The sequence below is a fragment of the Balaenoptera borealis genome (assembly GCF_965194805.1).
Source record: "Balaenoptera borealis genome assembly, chromosome: 1".
Taxonomy (NCBI): domain Eukaryota; kingdom Metazoa; phylum Chordata; class Mammalia; order Artiodactyla; family Balaenopteridae; genus Balaenoptera; species Balaenoptera borealis.
The window spans coordinates 125,509,393-125,525,966 of record NC_138860.1 but is presented as its reverse complement, the minus strand read 5'-3'; the positions used below and the strand labels follow the sequence as shown (position 1 = coordinate 125,525,966).

Sequence of the window (16,574 nt, the reverse complement as noted above, 5' to 3'; positions counted from 1 at the left end):
CTCCATGTTGTTCTCGTATTTTTCCATCTTTGCCTTTTAGTTCTGCAGTCTCTGGGTATTATTTTTCTGCTGCTTTATTGCACATTATTGCCTCAATTTGGGAATAACATAGATCAGAAGATAAATATATTTTATTGGAGGAGAAAAATAGATCTTTTTGTATGAACTATCAAGAGTATTAGCCAGTGAATTCAGGAAATTACTCAGGGAAAACAAACAACATAGGTTGGAAATTGCAGATAATTACAATATTATAACCACAGAATTTGTAAGTAAGTCAAAAACAAAGTTTGAGTTCAATCAATGGAGCAGAAGTTCTTCAACAACAATGCACTATTCCTGGGTACCAAGTATGGGCTCTATACCCATATTAATGACATTATATGTGAAAAATTACCAGCAAATCATGGAATTAGGGCCAAAAGACACATTGACTATCCTGTTTCACCTTTGAGATAAACTAGTGGAGGAATTTGGGAGAGGTGAAGGCAGAGATAATGGAAAAGATCACAAGGGGGTGAAATTGGGTTATTATAAAAAGGGGGATTGTACTCAGCTGATGAACTTAAGAATATCCTGACTTATGCAGTCCAAGGGTATCTTCTACTGATGTGTAAGAAAATTTGAAATTTGTAGTTTCCCTGTTCGGTGTGTGATCATTTTCATAGGAGAGAAAACCCAGGAATAGAGACTTTAGTCTCAATCTTCTGGTGATTTTTAAGAATTGCTTGCATTACTGACAATTTTACCAGCTTACTGTCTTGATGGATTTCTAAGAAAGGAGATGAATAAAAGGATAAAGGAGGTACAAGGAATTGAGTAGCACAAAGGTTATGGGATATACCAAAGAAGAAAGTATTTTTTCTGGTATAATAGCTCTTTCACACACAGAAGCCTATTCTATTTGTTTTGTTTGTTAGGATGCAAAAGTTTTGAGAATCTCTTTGAGGGTATCAACTGGAGTTTTTCCTTCAACCTCTTTTCTCTCCCTAGAAAGTATCTTTTTCAGGCCAGTTCTATTTATTCATCTTTGTGTTTGTATTTTTGGCTTTTCTCCAATGACTGGTTATCCTTAAAAGACCCTTATGTTTATAACTAAAGAACAATGTTGATTATCACAGGTACCATGACCCAGGTTTTGCCTGACAATTACAACCTCTTTAGCGCAAGAGTTCTGGGTTTGCTGCATACGTGGGTGGGGCAAGTTTCAGGCATTATTCCAGGTAGCATAGGTGGGGAGTGGGCAGAAAGGTAGTATTAATTTGCACCTTAGGTGATGACAGGCAGATGACAAAGTTTCCTTTGAGAGTATTTTCTTGGCTTTATTTGGGAGAAAACACCAATGGGAAATAGGGAGATCAATCTGTACAGTTTTAGGAAAATAATGTCCCAACCAATCACCTAGATTTCCACTCCCTTTCTGGGAAGGGTAAAGAATATGACCACCACAGGGAAAAGACACCAGCTTCACTGAAGCCTTCTCTGTGTACATTGAACTACCCCCATTTGTAGCACTGGATTCTGCTTTGAGAAGTTCACTCTTAATTTGGAGACTTCTCATGAGCCTCCTTTGATTTCATTGATTTTATTTTCAATTCACTGGGCTTGAAAGAGATAGATAAACATGAGTTAAACAATTGTTCCTGGCCTATGATTTTCATCAAGCTATTAAAACTTGTAAATAGTTTTAACTTCTCTGCACTTATTCCTAAGGTATCATAAATATACACACCACACATTTTTTTTTCTTTTTATCAGTTGTTTTGATAATGTAGCACAAAAAAAGCAGAATCGAGGTAGGAGGGGTAGAACCAAAATAATTCATTTTTTTCTTAATGAGATTCAATTTCATTATTTGCAGACAATTCACATAGTAGTTTGAGGATCATATGAAAAGATTGTTTGAAGTTACTTTCTCTGGGAAAATTATTTAACCTATAAATTGAGAATAATACTAGCTTTTACTTCAGAGTTGTTATGAGGATTAAATTTATAAATTCATGTAAAGTGCTTAGAATAGACGGTAGCTCAGAGAAAGCACTCAAATTAATACCAATATTATTACTCTTTTTTGGGAATAAGCTGTAAATCTGAAGTTCCTTATTTAAGCATTAAAGAGACTAAGTAAGGAAGAAGAGAAATAATGTGAAAATGGATAATCAGAAGACTGGTTAATTTGCTTCCAAAATAACTGGGAGTTGGCTATGAAGTATGCTAATGCCCTATTAAAACTGGGACTGTAGAAAACTGACATTCCAACAACAAAAGAAATATCATCAATTTTGCAAAATGAAGTTAGCAATCTTAAAATATTGACAAAATAATAGAATTTTAATAAGCAAAGTGAAAAAATTGAGACTCAGTGAGTCACTTTATGGTGTTAAAGGTGCTATCTCCAAATTCCTTTGTTCTTCTATATGCCAATATTTTCTTGAAAAGCAACAGAGGTTTAAAATGTATGAAAATTCCACATTTAGAGCACAATTTTCACTTAATTTAAATTTCCTAGCAGTTCCTAAAGATATGACTGAACATAAAATATAAGATGGTACAACTGCCATGTTCACTTTGCATGCCAAAAATGAAAACTAATGCTAGAAAAATGATATACAATTTTATTGCTATTGATGCTTTATCATCAGCAACACATATTATATGACGTACGTATATAAATATATATATATGATGAATCAACATTTTAGCCTGCAGTAAAAACAAATTGATAGTCTTCACTTGAAAAAAAAACCCAGGACTCTGATAATGTCAAATCAGATAGTAAGTCTTATCTAGGATTGATTTAACACAGAAATTTGAGTAAGTGTTTTTGATTATTGATATTAGAACTCAGAATTTCTGTGTTGATATTTACTATTTCTGTTTAATGCTCTGTGCCATTAGTTATCTGATATTACTTTTCTGATTCTAAATATGCAATGAATCCATGTAGATAATACTGATTAAAAAGTAATCAAAAATAAATGAGACTTCTACATGAAGAAACATTTTCACGTTTCATTATAGATTAGTTGGGAAAATCCAAAATCATAGATTCATATTACACCTTTCTTTAAGATCTCAGGATACTTCTTAGTTTGTATCTCATTCATTGTCATAACTGTCCACTGAGATAAACATGAAACAGGATGACTTAGAAAAATGATTCCTGAAACTTAGTCTGCAAAAAATGACCTTGTCCAGTTAGATAAGAGAAGTTTTTAGTTTTTAGTTTTTTAACATTGTTATTGGACTATAATTGCTTTACAATGGTGTGTTAGTTTCTGCTTTATAACAAAGTGAATCAGCTATACAAATAGAGGGAGGAGATATGGAGAAGTTTTTAGTTTTAAAACTGTGGAGCTGATCAGCAAAACTCAAATGACACAAGTTCTTTTTTCCTTTTCTTTTTAAAAACAAAATACTAATAAGCTCTCATGGGACACTGTCCATACTGTTGCAGGTCATGTTCCCTGAAAAGCTGATTCTGAGACAAGGACAGACTTTCAGGAAGTTTCTTTGGGTGTGTTTTTTGGGATAAACATAGAATTACCATATGACTCAGCAATTCCATTCCTAAATCATTGAAAACAAACACTCAAACAAACCTACGTACACACATGTTTATAGCAGCACTATTCACAATAGAAAAATCATGGAAATAACCCAAAAGTCCGTCAATGGATGAATGAATAAACAAATTGTGGTATATACCTACAGTGGAATAGTAATTCAGTCATAAAAAGGAATGGAGCAATTAAATATCAAACAATTACACGGCCAAAAACATTTTTCTAAGGAATGAAACACTAATACATATTACAGTGTGGATGACTCTCACAAACATCATGCTAAGTGAAAGATGCCAGACACAAAGGTCACACATTGTATGATTCCATTTATCTGAAATATCCAGAATAAGTAAATCCATAGAGAAAGAAAGCAGATTGGTGGTCTCCAGGGCCTGATAGAGAGAGAGAAGTAGTATCTTCTCAATGGGTACAGTGTTTCCTTTTGGGGTGATAGACAATGACTACCAGTTGTGGCCTTGAGGCCACCTACAGTAACAGAGGCTATAGTTCGACACACTGACCCTCCTTTCACTAGTAGTTCATCTCACTCACCCTCTCCCCTAAAAACGATCCATGGAAACTATGAAAGAGTTGTTTCCAGAACTTATGCAAAGACGTTGATCCAAGTAAAGGCAACAAAAGCAAAAATAAACAAGTGGGGCTACATCCAACTAAAAAGCACAACAAAGGAAAACAACAACAAAATGAAAAGGCAACGTACCGAATGGGAGAAAATTTTTACAAATCATATATCTTATAAGGGGTTAGTATTCAAATTATATGAAGAACTCATAGCAAAAAAATAGAAAAAAAATCCAACTAAAAAATGGGCAGAGGATCTGAATAGACATTTTTACAAAGAAGATACAGAGATGGCCAGCATGTAATTAAAAAGGCACCTAAAATCACTAACCAGCAGAGAAATGCAAATCAAACCACAAAGAGATATCACCTCATACAGGTTAGAAAGGCTAATATCAAAAAGACACGAACTAACAAGTGTTGGCAAGGGTGTGGAGAAAAGGGAAGCCTTGTGCACTGTTGGTAGGAATGTAAATTGGTGCAGCCACTATGGAAAACAGTATGGAGGTCCTCAAAAAATTAAAAATAGAACTATCATATGATCCAGCAATTCCACTACTTGGTATTTGTATGAAGGAAACAGAAACTCTAATTCAAAATGAAATCTGTACCCCCGTATTGACTGCAGCATTATTTACAACAGCCAAGACCTGGAAACCCCTGTGTTCATCGATGGATAAATGGATAAAGGACATTTGGCATAATATGCCAAATTATTTATTTATATATATATATAATTATATATATATATATAATTTTATATATATATCTATATCTATATCTATATCTATATCTATATCTATATATATAGATATATATATATAATTCAGCCATGAGAAAGAAGCAAATCCTGCCATTTGTGACAGCATGAATGGACCGTGAGGGAGTTATGCTAGGTAAAATATGTCAGATAGAGAAAGAAAAATCCTGTATGATCTTATTTTATATGGAATTTTTAAAAAAGCTCATAGATACATAAACTGGTGGTTACCAGAGGCAGGGGGTGGAGGGTGGGTGAAATGGGTAAAGATGGTCAGTATGTACAAACTGCCAGTTATTTGTGATGCCTGGGGTTCTGGAGTTGGGAAGGGCTTCCCTTAGGAAGTGGCAGCTAAACTGAGGGCAAATTCAATGTTTTTTCCTTCTTTCCTTCCTTGCTTCCTTCCTTCCTTTCTTCCCTCCTTCTTTCCTTCAGAGGGATGACATAGATGTTTTACACAGTATATCCTTTTAAAATTTTTGCATTTGAACCCTGAACTTATTCATAAGACAAATAAATGATTATTTTAAGCAGGGTATTAGGGCTCAAATTATTAATATCATAGAACCATTATAGTGACAACTTGGATTGGAAACAATTTATTAGGAAAAAATATGGAAGCTTTTTTTATAACAATTTTGATAAATAAAAAAGTTGAGAAATCAAAAATAAATAAATAAATAAAATACTAGCATAAAGATGGTTTCTATAATGGTTTATTCTTTTATTTTTCTCTTTTTATCTAGTAAAAGAATTTGTAATCTTATAGAGTGGATTTTCTGAGGAGGTTCTACTTAATTATTGTGCTTGAGTTTGTTCTCTCTATTGTGTAACCCTTCTTGTCAACAGACGAAAGAGGTCATATTTCTAGTTACAAGGAAAAGAATTTCTGAAATTGGCAAAGGTATTTTATTTATTTGGATGAAGTTCACAGAAATCATGCATCCTGGAATGTAAGCCTTGGGTTAATTTAGACTATCATTTTTTAAACAGGTTACATTTTCCATTCAGTACAAGAATGCCCATGGAAATATGCACCTCACTTTAAAAAAAGTTGATACACAGCTATCTAGAAGCACGTTAGAGTTCATACTTTTTCAAGTTTGTGTTAGTATTCATTTTCCTAAGAAATTCCTCTGGAGTATGTAAAAATACACTTGTTTTACAAAAAAAATTTTGCTTCCTCAAGAGTTTTTAGTAACATATTACATATGAAGGAAGATGTGGATGTAATGTTATTGAGACATAGATTTCTAAATCTTCAAATATTCCTTAAATATAACTTAAAAACCAGAAGACACCTCCTTCTATGGACTGGAATAAGAAGAAAAGAGAGAAAGACATAGAGAGGGGGGCAGAGAGAAAAAGAGAGAGAGAAAGGGAAAAATTAAAGAAAATGCTAGCCCTGGCTGCTACTCAATGCTGTACTCCTAAGTTGCAATACTACAAAATGTAATAAATGTAAAAGGATAAGAAAAGTTGTAGATGAACTACTAGGAGAGCTGATGATGCCAGATGAGAAATGAAAACAAATATTCAAAAGATACCCATTTGCAGCCTTAAGACAAAAAAGATTTAGAAGCTGCTGTGAAAAATCTCTTTTCTAGAGGGACCTGATGCAGGAAGTTTTGATCCACTCTATCTTCTGGGTATGTAACTCCACAGAAGTTAAATATCAGTACAATTTAAAGACAATTATAAACTTTAACTTTCCTTGTTTTTGTTCCAACTGTCTCACTCAATAAATAGATTAACTTTGGTAACCAGACTATTTAATTTGCCATGTTCATGACAGAACTAAACTGATGGATCATCTTTTTTGGTAACAGAAATAAAATGTTGGTATGCTAAATTATTAAGGGTACCATATTTTAAATTTTCAAAGCTAGAATAGGTTTCAAAAATGACAGGGCCAAAATGAATATTCCAATTGTTGAAATAAGTAAAGGTAATGATGATGTTTTAAAAAGGTAATGATGATGTTTATCATATAAGAAAATGCTTGACCTGTTCCCCAAAATGCACTGATACATTTTATGACATTTTTGTCCTACATTGTAAGGTTTATTTCATAAAATATTTGTATTAACAAAAATATTTCTAAGTAAGCTGGTATACACTTAGAATCTAGTTCAACAATGTGTTGGGTTTATCTTTGTTATTTTTAGAGCTAGAGATATTAACAATGCCCTTTGGAATTGGATTCATGATGAACAGATAATGCTTATGAAATGAATGCATGAAAATAATACAACTATCTTTAAACAAATAACAGAACATAAGCATCCCAATGAGAATTAACAACTTGAAAGTCAGTACATTTATTCTAGTGATCTCGCTATTATATGCAATATCAAAACATTTCAAAACTTAAAAAACTGTCTCTGTTCCATTCTATTCATGAAAAGTATTTCACCTCATATTACTTTATAACCACACACCATTTTCTTAAAACCATTTTGGCAATTAATCTTCCACTTCACCCATCAGATTTGGTTAAAAGTTTCTCTTAGTTGTTTCTGAAGATTAAATCCACTCTCAAAATCTCACTGTCATTGAGGATAGGAAAAAATATACATATATACTTAAATAATTTATTTAAATTTAATTTATTATATTACACATATAAATTATAAAGTAAGAGTTCTAATAAAACTTTAAGCACTAATAGCATCATTTTCATAATTAAACCATCTTAGACAATGATATTTAATTGAGTGAGAAATGGGTGACACCAATTAGTTTGTTATTCTGGCATGTTTGTTCTGAAAAATCATTCACATACAGAATGTGACTATACCTCATAAAAGTGAAAAGGTATATGTATGTTATATAGCTTTGACTATATGTATATGTCATTATTAAATATGAAATATCATTGAGATGTGACGGAAAGAAGAGTATGTAAGAGTTATTTTTCTGTTCACATTTCTATTACGGATATTATCATTTCGTTAAATATTTACAGCTACGGTTATTATTTGTAGGACATAGTTTAGATAGTATATCTAATTGTGTTAACTGATGTGTATATTCATGACATATACATTTTGTATGCTTTGCATCTGTTCTGATGACTATTGGTTTGCCCATTTTGATGAGCATCCTCTTTATTACTAAAGAAAAAATTGTTATGGAAGCAATCACGTGTCCTCAGCACTTTTATTTTATCCTGGGCTGATTCATGCTAGTGGACTATTTTAATTAATACTTCTCCCACATTCTGCTCTTTAGATAGCTATTGTGACACTGTTCTCTTTACCTTTACCAGCCTCATACTGCTCTCTAGTTTATTATGATATCCTTCCAGTTGAATTTTACAAGCATACATATGGTTATTAGATAATAATGAAAAACTACTTTTTAATCATACAGTGTGTCTCCCTGAGTCAGGCACCAAGACTTCATTATTTTCTGTAAAGTGCTTGTGATGTTGTTCGTAATAGGCATGTCTCGACCTCTCAAAAGATTTTTATACATGCGTACTGGTAGTCAATTACATCCTTCCTGACCCTTCCTCTCCTTACCTGGGGCAGTTGTTTTCTTCCTACCCATTCTTGTTCCATGAAACTTCCCAAAAAGCAGCCCCACTTACTGAGCTGAGATGAGAGTAGGGAGACTATTTTCTCACCACCCCCCGTCCTTACACCCAAACATGCACTGCACTGCCTCCTTCCCCTGGTTCCTGCTTCTTGCTTCTCACAGCTCAGTTTATTCCAACTCAAGCAATATAGTGTTTTAGGTGTAGCCAAAGATTCTTTCAGCCATTCTAACCTTGCTTCCCTTTTTTAACACTTTCATAATTACCTGGGGGAGGAGGGATCTTTAACTTCCTATATTTGTAACTACTGTGCACTAGAAGGTAGCCAAAAATGTACTGAGAACCATAAGGAATGGCAATAGTAATATACGTTTAAAGAACTAAAATAACCTACATTTTATAGTTAAACATCATCAACAATTTCAAAAGCCTTTAAATGTACCCCCAAATTTCTCCACACTTTTTCACCTCCTATCTTAAAATACACTTACATGTCAGCATAAAGATAAGTGTGTAATAAACTCCCATTAATACCTCAATAAAGTGGTAATAAATAAATTCCTATTAAAATGATACTGTTATACCAATTTTGGTTTAAAAATCTGTACTAAACTAATTATGTCAGGTGACTGGTAATACGCTGACATTTTTGGTAATTTAGAGAAGGCTGAGATTCCAGGGTTTGAGTCCTACCTTTATCACTTTAGCCTGGGACACTGGGGAACTCACTTAAGCTTTCAGAGTCCTGTTTCTCTCATATGCAAAAGGCTGTAGTGTGGAGTTCAACAGAAGCTAGTTATAACCAGCAATAATACTGTTTGTAAGTAAAATACAGCATCTGTAGTTTTTATTTCAACTGCTTGATATGAAGATTAAAGTACACTGGGTAGATGGAGCATAAAGTATAATGAACTGTACTATTGGTTTTACAGGTTGGGTAAATGGCCTTTGTGAGTTGACCCTTGCTAATCCGTTCTTACTCTACCTAATGGGGTCATCTTTCTAATACATACAATCTATCATGTAACTTAGCTACTTAATACCTGCCAAAGGCTTTCTTTTGTTAACAGAATAAAGTCCATACCTTTGATATCTTGACTTAATTGCCATTGGCCCCTCAACTAAGATACCTGTAATATATATCCAGCGTGAAATACTTGGAGCTCCTTAAAAAAAAAAACACACATGTTCAACTTCTAGGCTTTTGTTACTGCTGATTCCTATTGCCTGACTTCTCTCTGTCACTTTGTTGGTCTTAATAAAACCTATTTATTCTCAATTCTGAGCATAAATGTCACCTCCACTTGGAAAGCTTCCTTGCTGTTGACTGCACATCTCAAACTTACCTCTTTTAATACCTTTTATAACATTGTATCAAATTATTAACATAGTTCTGTAACTGTCCTCAGATATATTAGAAATCAAGGTCAATTTCTTATTGACTATTTTAACCCAAGGGCATAGCAGTATCTGTTAAGCAGAGGCCTTATGGTCAAACACAGTGAGTAATAATACAGGCACTGGAATTAGACAGACTTGGGCTCAATTCTTGGCTCCACTACTTATTTTTTGTGTCACTTGAGATTTTCACTTAACCTTTTTAACACTCTGTTTCCTCATAGATAAAATGGGAATAATAACGGATGAAGATGTTATGCTAATTAATATCTTGGACTAAGTGAACAATACATCTTAACTATCCTGATGATGATCGTGATAATGATAATGATGATGATGAAAGTGCTCAACAAATACTTGTTCAATAAAAAGATAATTAAGTGAAATAAATTCACTACTATTAAAACTTGTTTCTGTGGGACCACGTAATCCAAAGTCTAAATAACTTGTTCAGAACTAGCTCTTGGAACAGAATACATTTAGTAAGGTTGGGTTATTATCATGACATTTATTTGGCATGCCTTGGAGGGAGCCAGATTTTATGAAGATGATGAAGATGATGTTAATGATGCCAAAAAACAACAATTTTCACTCCTCAAAAAGCAGGCATCTTCTGTAACAAAAATTCTGTCCAATGATTTCTTAGAGACCTACTAACAATCTTAGAGAAAGATAAGGAAAGATAGGGAATCTCTTTAGAGATGAAAAAAGCCAACAAGATTCTTCAAACCCAAAATATAACCTAGACGAGTCAGCAGTTGAAAACACAGTGTTTTGATTCCAATAATCATATTAAATATATTTACTGAAAAAAGTGTCCCAAATTTGTCAGTGGATTAATAAAATGTGAAAAAGATGAAAACCACTGTTTGAACAGTTTTAAGAGGATATTGTAAACCTCAGATAGTGAATATTAACACAAGTGTATATGTACCATTCTTTAAATAAGGGAATTTAAGAAGAACTTGAAAAGAAAAGAAATTCCCATTACAAACTGTGTTCTGTATGAAAAGAAATTGCAGGGCCAAAGCTCTTGAAATATTTTTATTTTCAACAGAAAATATTTTCTGCCCTTCAGCTGACTATTTACTAAACAGCAGGCGGAAAAACAATTGCATTGGATAATGGAAGATGTGTTTTTAAAAAAAAATCATTAAAAACATGATTATGAACTGCTTGGCTGCTGAAGGTCCAAATTGTGAAAAATTATTGATGTTAATGATGGTAATCATGACACTTGAAAAGTATCTAAATAACAAAAAGGCAACACTGCTTATGAAGTACTCTGGTACAATTTGCAATGATTAGTGGAAAAGCGCACTAATATGTTTGATGCCATATTTTGAAGGTCACTCAACTATCAACTTGCCATAATGCCATTCAATTAAATACACAATAAAAATCTAAGATTATTTATGGAAAGAATTTTGTAGTGCTTGTAGAATAGTAAATTACAAATCCCGGCTGCACGTACAAGCAGAAATGCCTGATCTAATGCACCATTAAGCAACTGTAGCTTTGCTCCACATTTTTAAGCATTAAACTAATTATGATGAGGTCTGGTCTTACTATATACTGCGTATTTAATCTTTTTTAAGAGCCTATCAAATTGAATCACGAGACGCAACTTGTTTATGCTATAAGCAAACACATGCAATATTAACAATGTACAATATCCTGGCTTAATTAGAAAAAGTCCATGTTATCTTAAATACATTTAGGAGTGTAATACCACCCAGTTCCAGTCTGAAACTGCCATTTAATCATATTTTAAAACTAATTTACATAGCTTGGAACTTTTTTTTTCTCGCTCTCTCCTACACAGAATGTTGTTCTATTGACCTAGTTAAACTAGATTCTACTAAAAATGAAAGAGAGAATAAAGACTGGGTGAAGCTTGAGGAAAGAAGAGGCATGGTGGTGATGGAGACCACAGACAAGAAATCACTTAAATTTGATTATGGGATAGTGTTCTGTTCATCAAGTCAATGGGCTAAATTGTAGCCTAGAAGGAACTTTCCTGGCATTCTTGCTCTGGGCTCTAGCCTAAAGTTCCATAAATGGGATCTACTTTTTCAGAAAAGAATATATTTCAAAATTTTCTTTCTCTCTCTCTCTCTTTCTCCGGGGTATATATCCAGGGTATGCAGGAGAAAACCTCGAATCTCTTAATGGTATTCTCAAATTTAGATAGGCAAGTACTAAGGAAGGTATCTGAGGGCAACACATACGGGTATAGCCTGGACTTCATGAATTCTCTGTTCTTTTGTTCCTGAAGGTATTGACTCTGCTCTCAGAACCTAGTTTTCCAGCTTAAGTTCAAGGGCAGTCTTTACCCAAAATAAGGTATGCATGGAGTCATCAAAAGTCCATAATCAAGTATAAATTTTGACCTGGGAAGTTTAAACTTATCGTTTCATTAATTAAGCTTTTTAATCAATAGCATGAAACCAAACAGTATAAAGTAAGACAACTTAACTTCTCGATAAGAAAAAAGCAATCATATCAGAATTTAATCTTACAATATACTCCAAAAGAGGTAATAAAGATTGTTTACCTTCACAAATTGTGACACCATTTCCTGAAAACCCAATGTTGCAATAGCAGCCTTCAGCTCCATTCCGTATTTCACATTTTGCATTTGGGAGACAAGGTGTCCTGGTACAATTCTGAGTGTAGCAACAATTCAGCAAAGTGGAAAAACCCACTAAAGAAAATAGAGAATACACCTTTTCAAAAAGAAAAAGAAAAACCTTCTCCCACTGTTGAGTTAGACGATATATACATTACTATCCTTCTTTCTTTCCATTTAGATAAATGCATTATGAGAATTTCCCAAAGGAGAATTTAGGTAAATAACAGGACATGAGCAAGTGAGTAAAAAATGTAACGCTTTTCTTCAGTCTCAGTGTTTATCAAGTAAACCTCAACCAAGCTAAAATGTAGTAAGCAACCTGGCTTTATAAAGAAAACAGCATTCTTACATCACTGGACCCTTCACCTTGAGGTGAGATACTTTTAAAGGTAGCTGCATGATTGTAAAGTAATATCCCTCCCCTGGGAATGATTCTGTGCAGAAAGAAATCAAGGTGAACTGAGTATTTGTGTCTTTTCAAAGTCAAACCTGTGTTATTTTAAGATGAAGAGCAACATATCATACCATTCAGGAGGACAAATGCAATTTTTTTTTTCTGTGTTCTAATTATCTTTTAAAATTCTGCCTTTTCCATAATAAAGTTTCTTTTACATTTTCTCCCATTAGAGGGGAAAAAAATCAACTCAACATACTGGTCAAAGATCGATCTTCCAGAAATGGAACACCAGACAAACATGACCAATAACATGTAGCATAAGCGAGAACAAGCCTTTATTTCAGAGTTTTTGAAAACAAAGTTGGCAATGGTATTTTGTGAGCTGTTAGGAAAAGATAAGGAAAAGGGTAGGACGTTCCTTTTTTATTGTTGTCCTAGGCCTTCTCAAGACAAACCCGCTTGGGATGGACAGTTATGAATCCTGCAAGTCATTACTCTGAAAACAGTCATCCGAGATAAGTTGTCCTTATCTGGTAACAAGAGATTCTTAAACATTCATTTCTAAATCCCAGCCTCACATAGGGCTGTATATACCGTCTAAACCAGAATTAATTCGGCTTCAAAGATGTGATTTGTTATCTTTTTGCACAGTATCATCGAAATGGTATTTTAAAGGAACCCAAAGTCTGGGCCAGCAGTCCCCTTGAAAGGCCAGGAAACCTCCCACAAGTGTTAATGGTTTGGATTTCCCAAATGTCTTGGTGGAAGATGAGAAGAAAGGTCAAAGTCTGGGACTTTGAGGACTTTGTCAGCAGGAATAAAAAGATGACTTGGCCCCTGGGTACTGAATATCGAACTCCAGAGTTGAAAGGCCAAGGAGAAAAACATCCTGAGAAGGACTGTGTCAATTCCCCATGGAGTCTTGGCCAAACGCACTCGGCATGTGAGTTCCACCTTGGAAATAGCCTGTCCCCTACAGGTGCTGGCCCGGGGCAGCCCGGGCGACCGGGGCGCAGGCACTCACCTAGGAGCGGGAGGAGTCTCATTGGCGGCGCCGCGGTCGTGGCGGTGGCGGTGTCGGTGGCAGAGCGGCGGGGCGAGCGGGCCGTGTACCTGGGACGCGGCGGGGCGGGCGCGCCAGGCTCCCGGCTGCGGCCCCCGTGACGCGCCCGCTTCCTCCCGCCACTTTCCGGCCTCTTTTGTGTGAGTGCGCGCGTCCAGCGCTGAGTCTGCAGGCCACGTCCGGGCCCGGCCCCCAGGCCACCCTGACCTCACCCCCGGCCTCGGGGCTGCCAGCCCGCTGCGCTCCGCGCACCCCTCGGGGGGATGTTGTCCCCTTCCCGCGGGCAGCGTTCAGGGTGCCGCCCTCAAAGCCAATGCGTTCCGCAGTCCCGTGGAGCGTCCCCCGGCCCGAGAGAACCTACCGAACTGCCTATCAGGGGTCCTTCCTACAACCTCAATTCCGGGACACAGCTTTTCTTTTCTTTTTTTTTTTTTCTTCACTAACGCGTTTCCCTAAGGAACTCTGGGCCCAGAAGTAGGCTGGAAACTTGGATCCAAACAACAGGGCCTTGGTTTCCAGCACTGAGGCCACACCTTGTGGGGCCTCCGGGTTCCAGAGTGTAGAATAAAGATACTCTGTCTTGCCTACAGAGCCTACAGGTTAGGATCGTGTCTAAAATGACCGAGTGAAAAACAAGCAAACAGAAAAGCCAAGTGTCGAGGATTAAATGGCTATGAAGTACAAGATGCTGTTTTCCACTTTCAACTAAAATTTACCCTTCTCCTCACCAGCCCCCTCCCCAGAACACCTGGTGCATCGTGTATAGCTTTCCTTTCATGTTACTACATATGAGTTGATTACATAGATACGGATCGTTCAGGTTGAAACACGGAAAGATTTTTAGTGTAAAAATTAAAAATGACTGGCAGGCAAGGCTGATCTATAAGACAGAAAGCAGACCAGTGGTCACTTGAGGTTGGAGTGGGGAGTGAGGATTCACTGCAGAGAGACACAGAGGGAAATGTGGGGTAATGGGAATACTATTCATTTTGATTGGGAGGCTGGTTACCTAAATGCATGCATTTGGCAGAACTCATCTCTTAAAATTGTGCCTTTTATCACATGGAAATTATACCTCAATAAAGCTGATTTAAAGAAAAGAAATAACAGATGTTTGTGTCACTGACACAAGTCATTCCACCTAAAAACAGTTGGGCACACCTTTGTCACATTTCATATACATTCTGTTTAATTGAACAAACTTCTGCTAAGAATCTACTTTGTACAGAGAGTACCCTCACAAAGATTATCAAGCCATGGCCCTTGGACTCCAAAAAGATTTTAAATAGTGGGGCAACAGCTAAAACTTGTCACAATGACACAAGTCACAATGATACAAGTACTTATGTATAGACATATTTCCTTGGCTCTCTGTTGCATTTTCCTGGACCCTTTCTAGCTTAATTTAATTCAAACAAAAAGTTCCTGAGTGTGGTCCCACAATAAATGAGGGAAATGAGGAACAGAGGTGTTGTGTGATTTGCCCAGAGTCACACAGCTAGTCTAGCTGACCAGTTTGATTCAAACCCAGGCTAGTTTGCTTCTGAGTTGGTGCTCTCAGTCACCCTGCTATATTCCTTCTATAGTGGTACCACTCTGAGAAGGGTATTGCAAAAATGAGTAGTCATCAGTTATTGCTACCCAGGAAGTCTGGAAAGGTGATTTAAATGCCCTAAATTCCTTTTTTTTTTTTTTTTTTAATAAGCTAGACAGTGATTCAGTGAATAAAACTCTCTGGCAGCAGTCTAAATGAGGGATGTTATGGAGACATCAAAGGCAGGGAAGCCAGAATAGTCCAGGAAATAGACTACAAATGCCTGAACCAGGATAGGAGTATTGGCATGGGGGAGATAGGGACAGATTGGAGAAAGGATTAGATAAAGAAAATTGACATCAGGTTGACTTGCTAAGGTTGAGGGATAGGTTTAAAACAGAGTGTGAAGATTTTCTCGCTGTGTGAGCAGAAGTTTGGAACCATTCACTAAAAGAGGAAAGATAGGATGAAGAGTGGCTTCGAAGGGGAAAAAGTAACAAGCCCAGTTTTATGATATAAAATTCGAGGTGTTCTGAAGACCTGGCTCCATTTATGGGAAGCTAGTTTTTCCAAAGTCATTGCACTGTACTTATCATATGAAGTCATTGTGTATACTCATCATTCAAAAGACATAAATATAGAAATACATTATTTCCTAAGACACATGATAAACTGAAACACTGTACCTATGTTTAAAATCACTGTCATAAAATAGTTTACACCATAGGTCTGCCACACACGCTCAGTCTTGATTTTTATACTAAAGATAATAGAAGACAACCAATTTAAAAAAATATTATTTTTCTCCATGCATTGCTTAAAAATAACAAAAATGAGGTAAAATGCAATTTTAAAATATTTTCCAGACTTTCTTTTTGCATGTGTGTTCTTATTAAAAAGTAAATGTTTATTCATATATTTTTATCAAGAAAATACAGGAGAGTAAAATGTGAGCATGAAGTGTTTAATGATGCTTACAGTTTTTATTTTGTTTGTTTTGCTTTGTTATTTTTTAAACTTTTGGGTTTATTTATTTATTTATTTATGGCTGTGTTGGGTCTTCGTTTCTGTGCGAGGGCTTCCTCTAGCTGCGGCAAG

General features: G+C 35.5%; 1 protein-coding gene across 8 annotated transcripts in view; it reads right to left on the bottom strand.

The window, feature by feature from the left end:
- The window catches only part of ADGRL4 (adhesion G protein-coupled receptor L4), a 128,093-nt gene extending 111,724 nt beyond the window's left edge, over positions 1–16,369 (bottom strand). For 4 of the 8 annotated variants that reach the window (XM_082355079.1, XM_082355077.1, XM_082355076.1 and 1 more), the window contains exons 1-2: positions 13,904–16,364; positions 12,405–12,554 (exon numbers count right to left, since the gene is read on the bottom strand). In XM_082355079.1, coding sequence (XP_082211205.1) covers positions 12,405–12,554; positions 13,904–13,925 — 172 coding nt within the window. In that variant the 5' untranslated portion in view covers positions 13,926–16,364. Of the gene's footprint in view, positions 1–12,404; positions 12,555–13,903 lie in introns of all 8 variants that reach the window. The other 4 variants (XM_082355082.1, XM_082355081.1, XM_082355083.1 and 1 more) reach the window with 4 other exon arrangements.
- Positions 16,370–16,574: the final 205 nt, after the last annotated feature.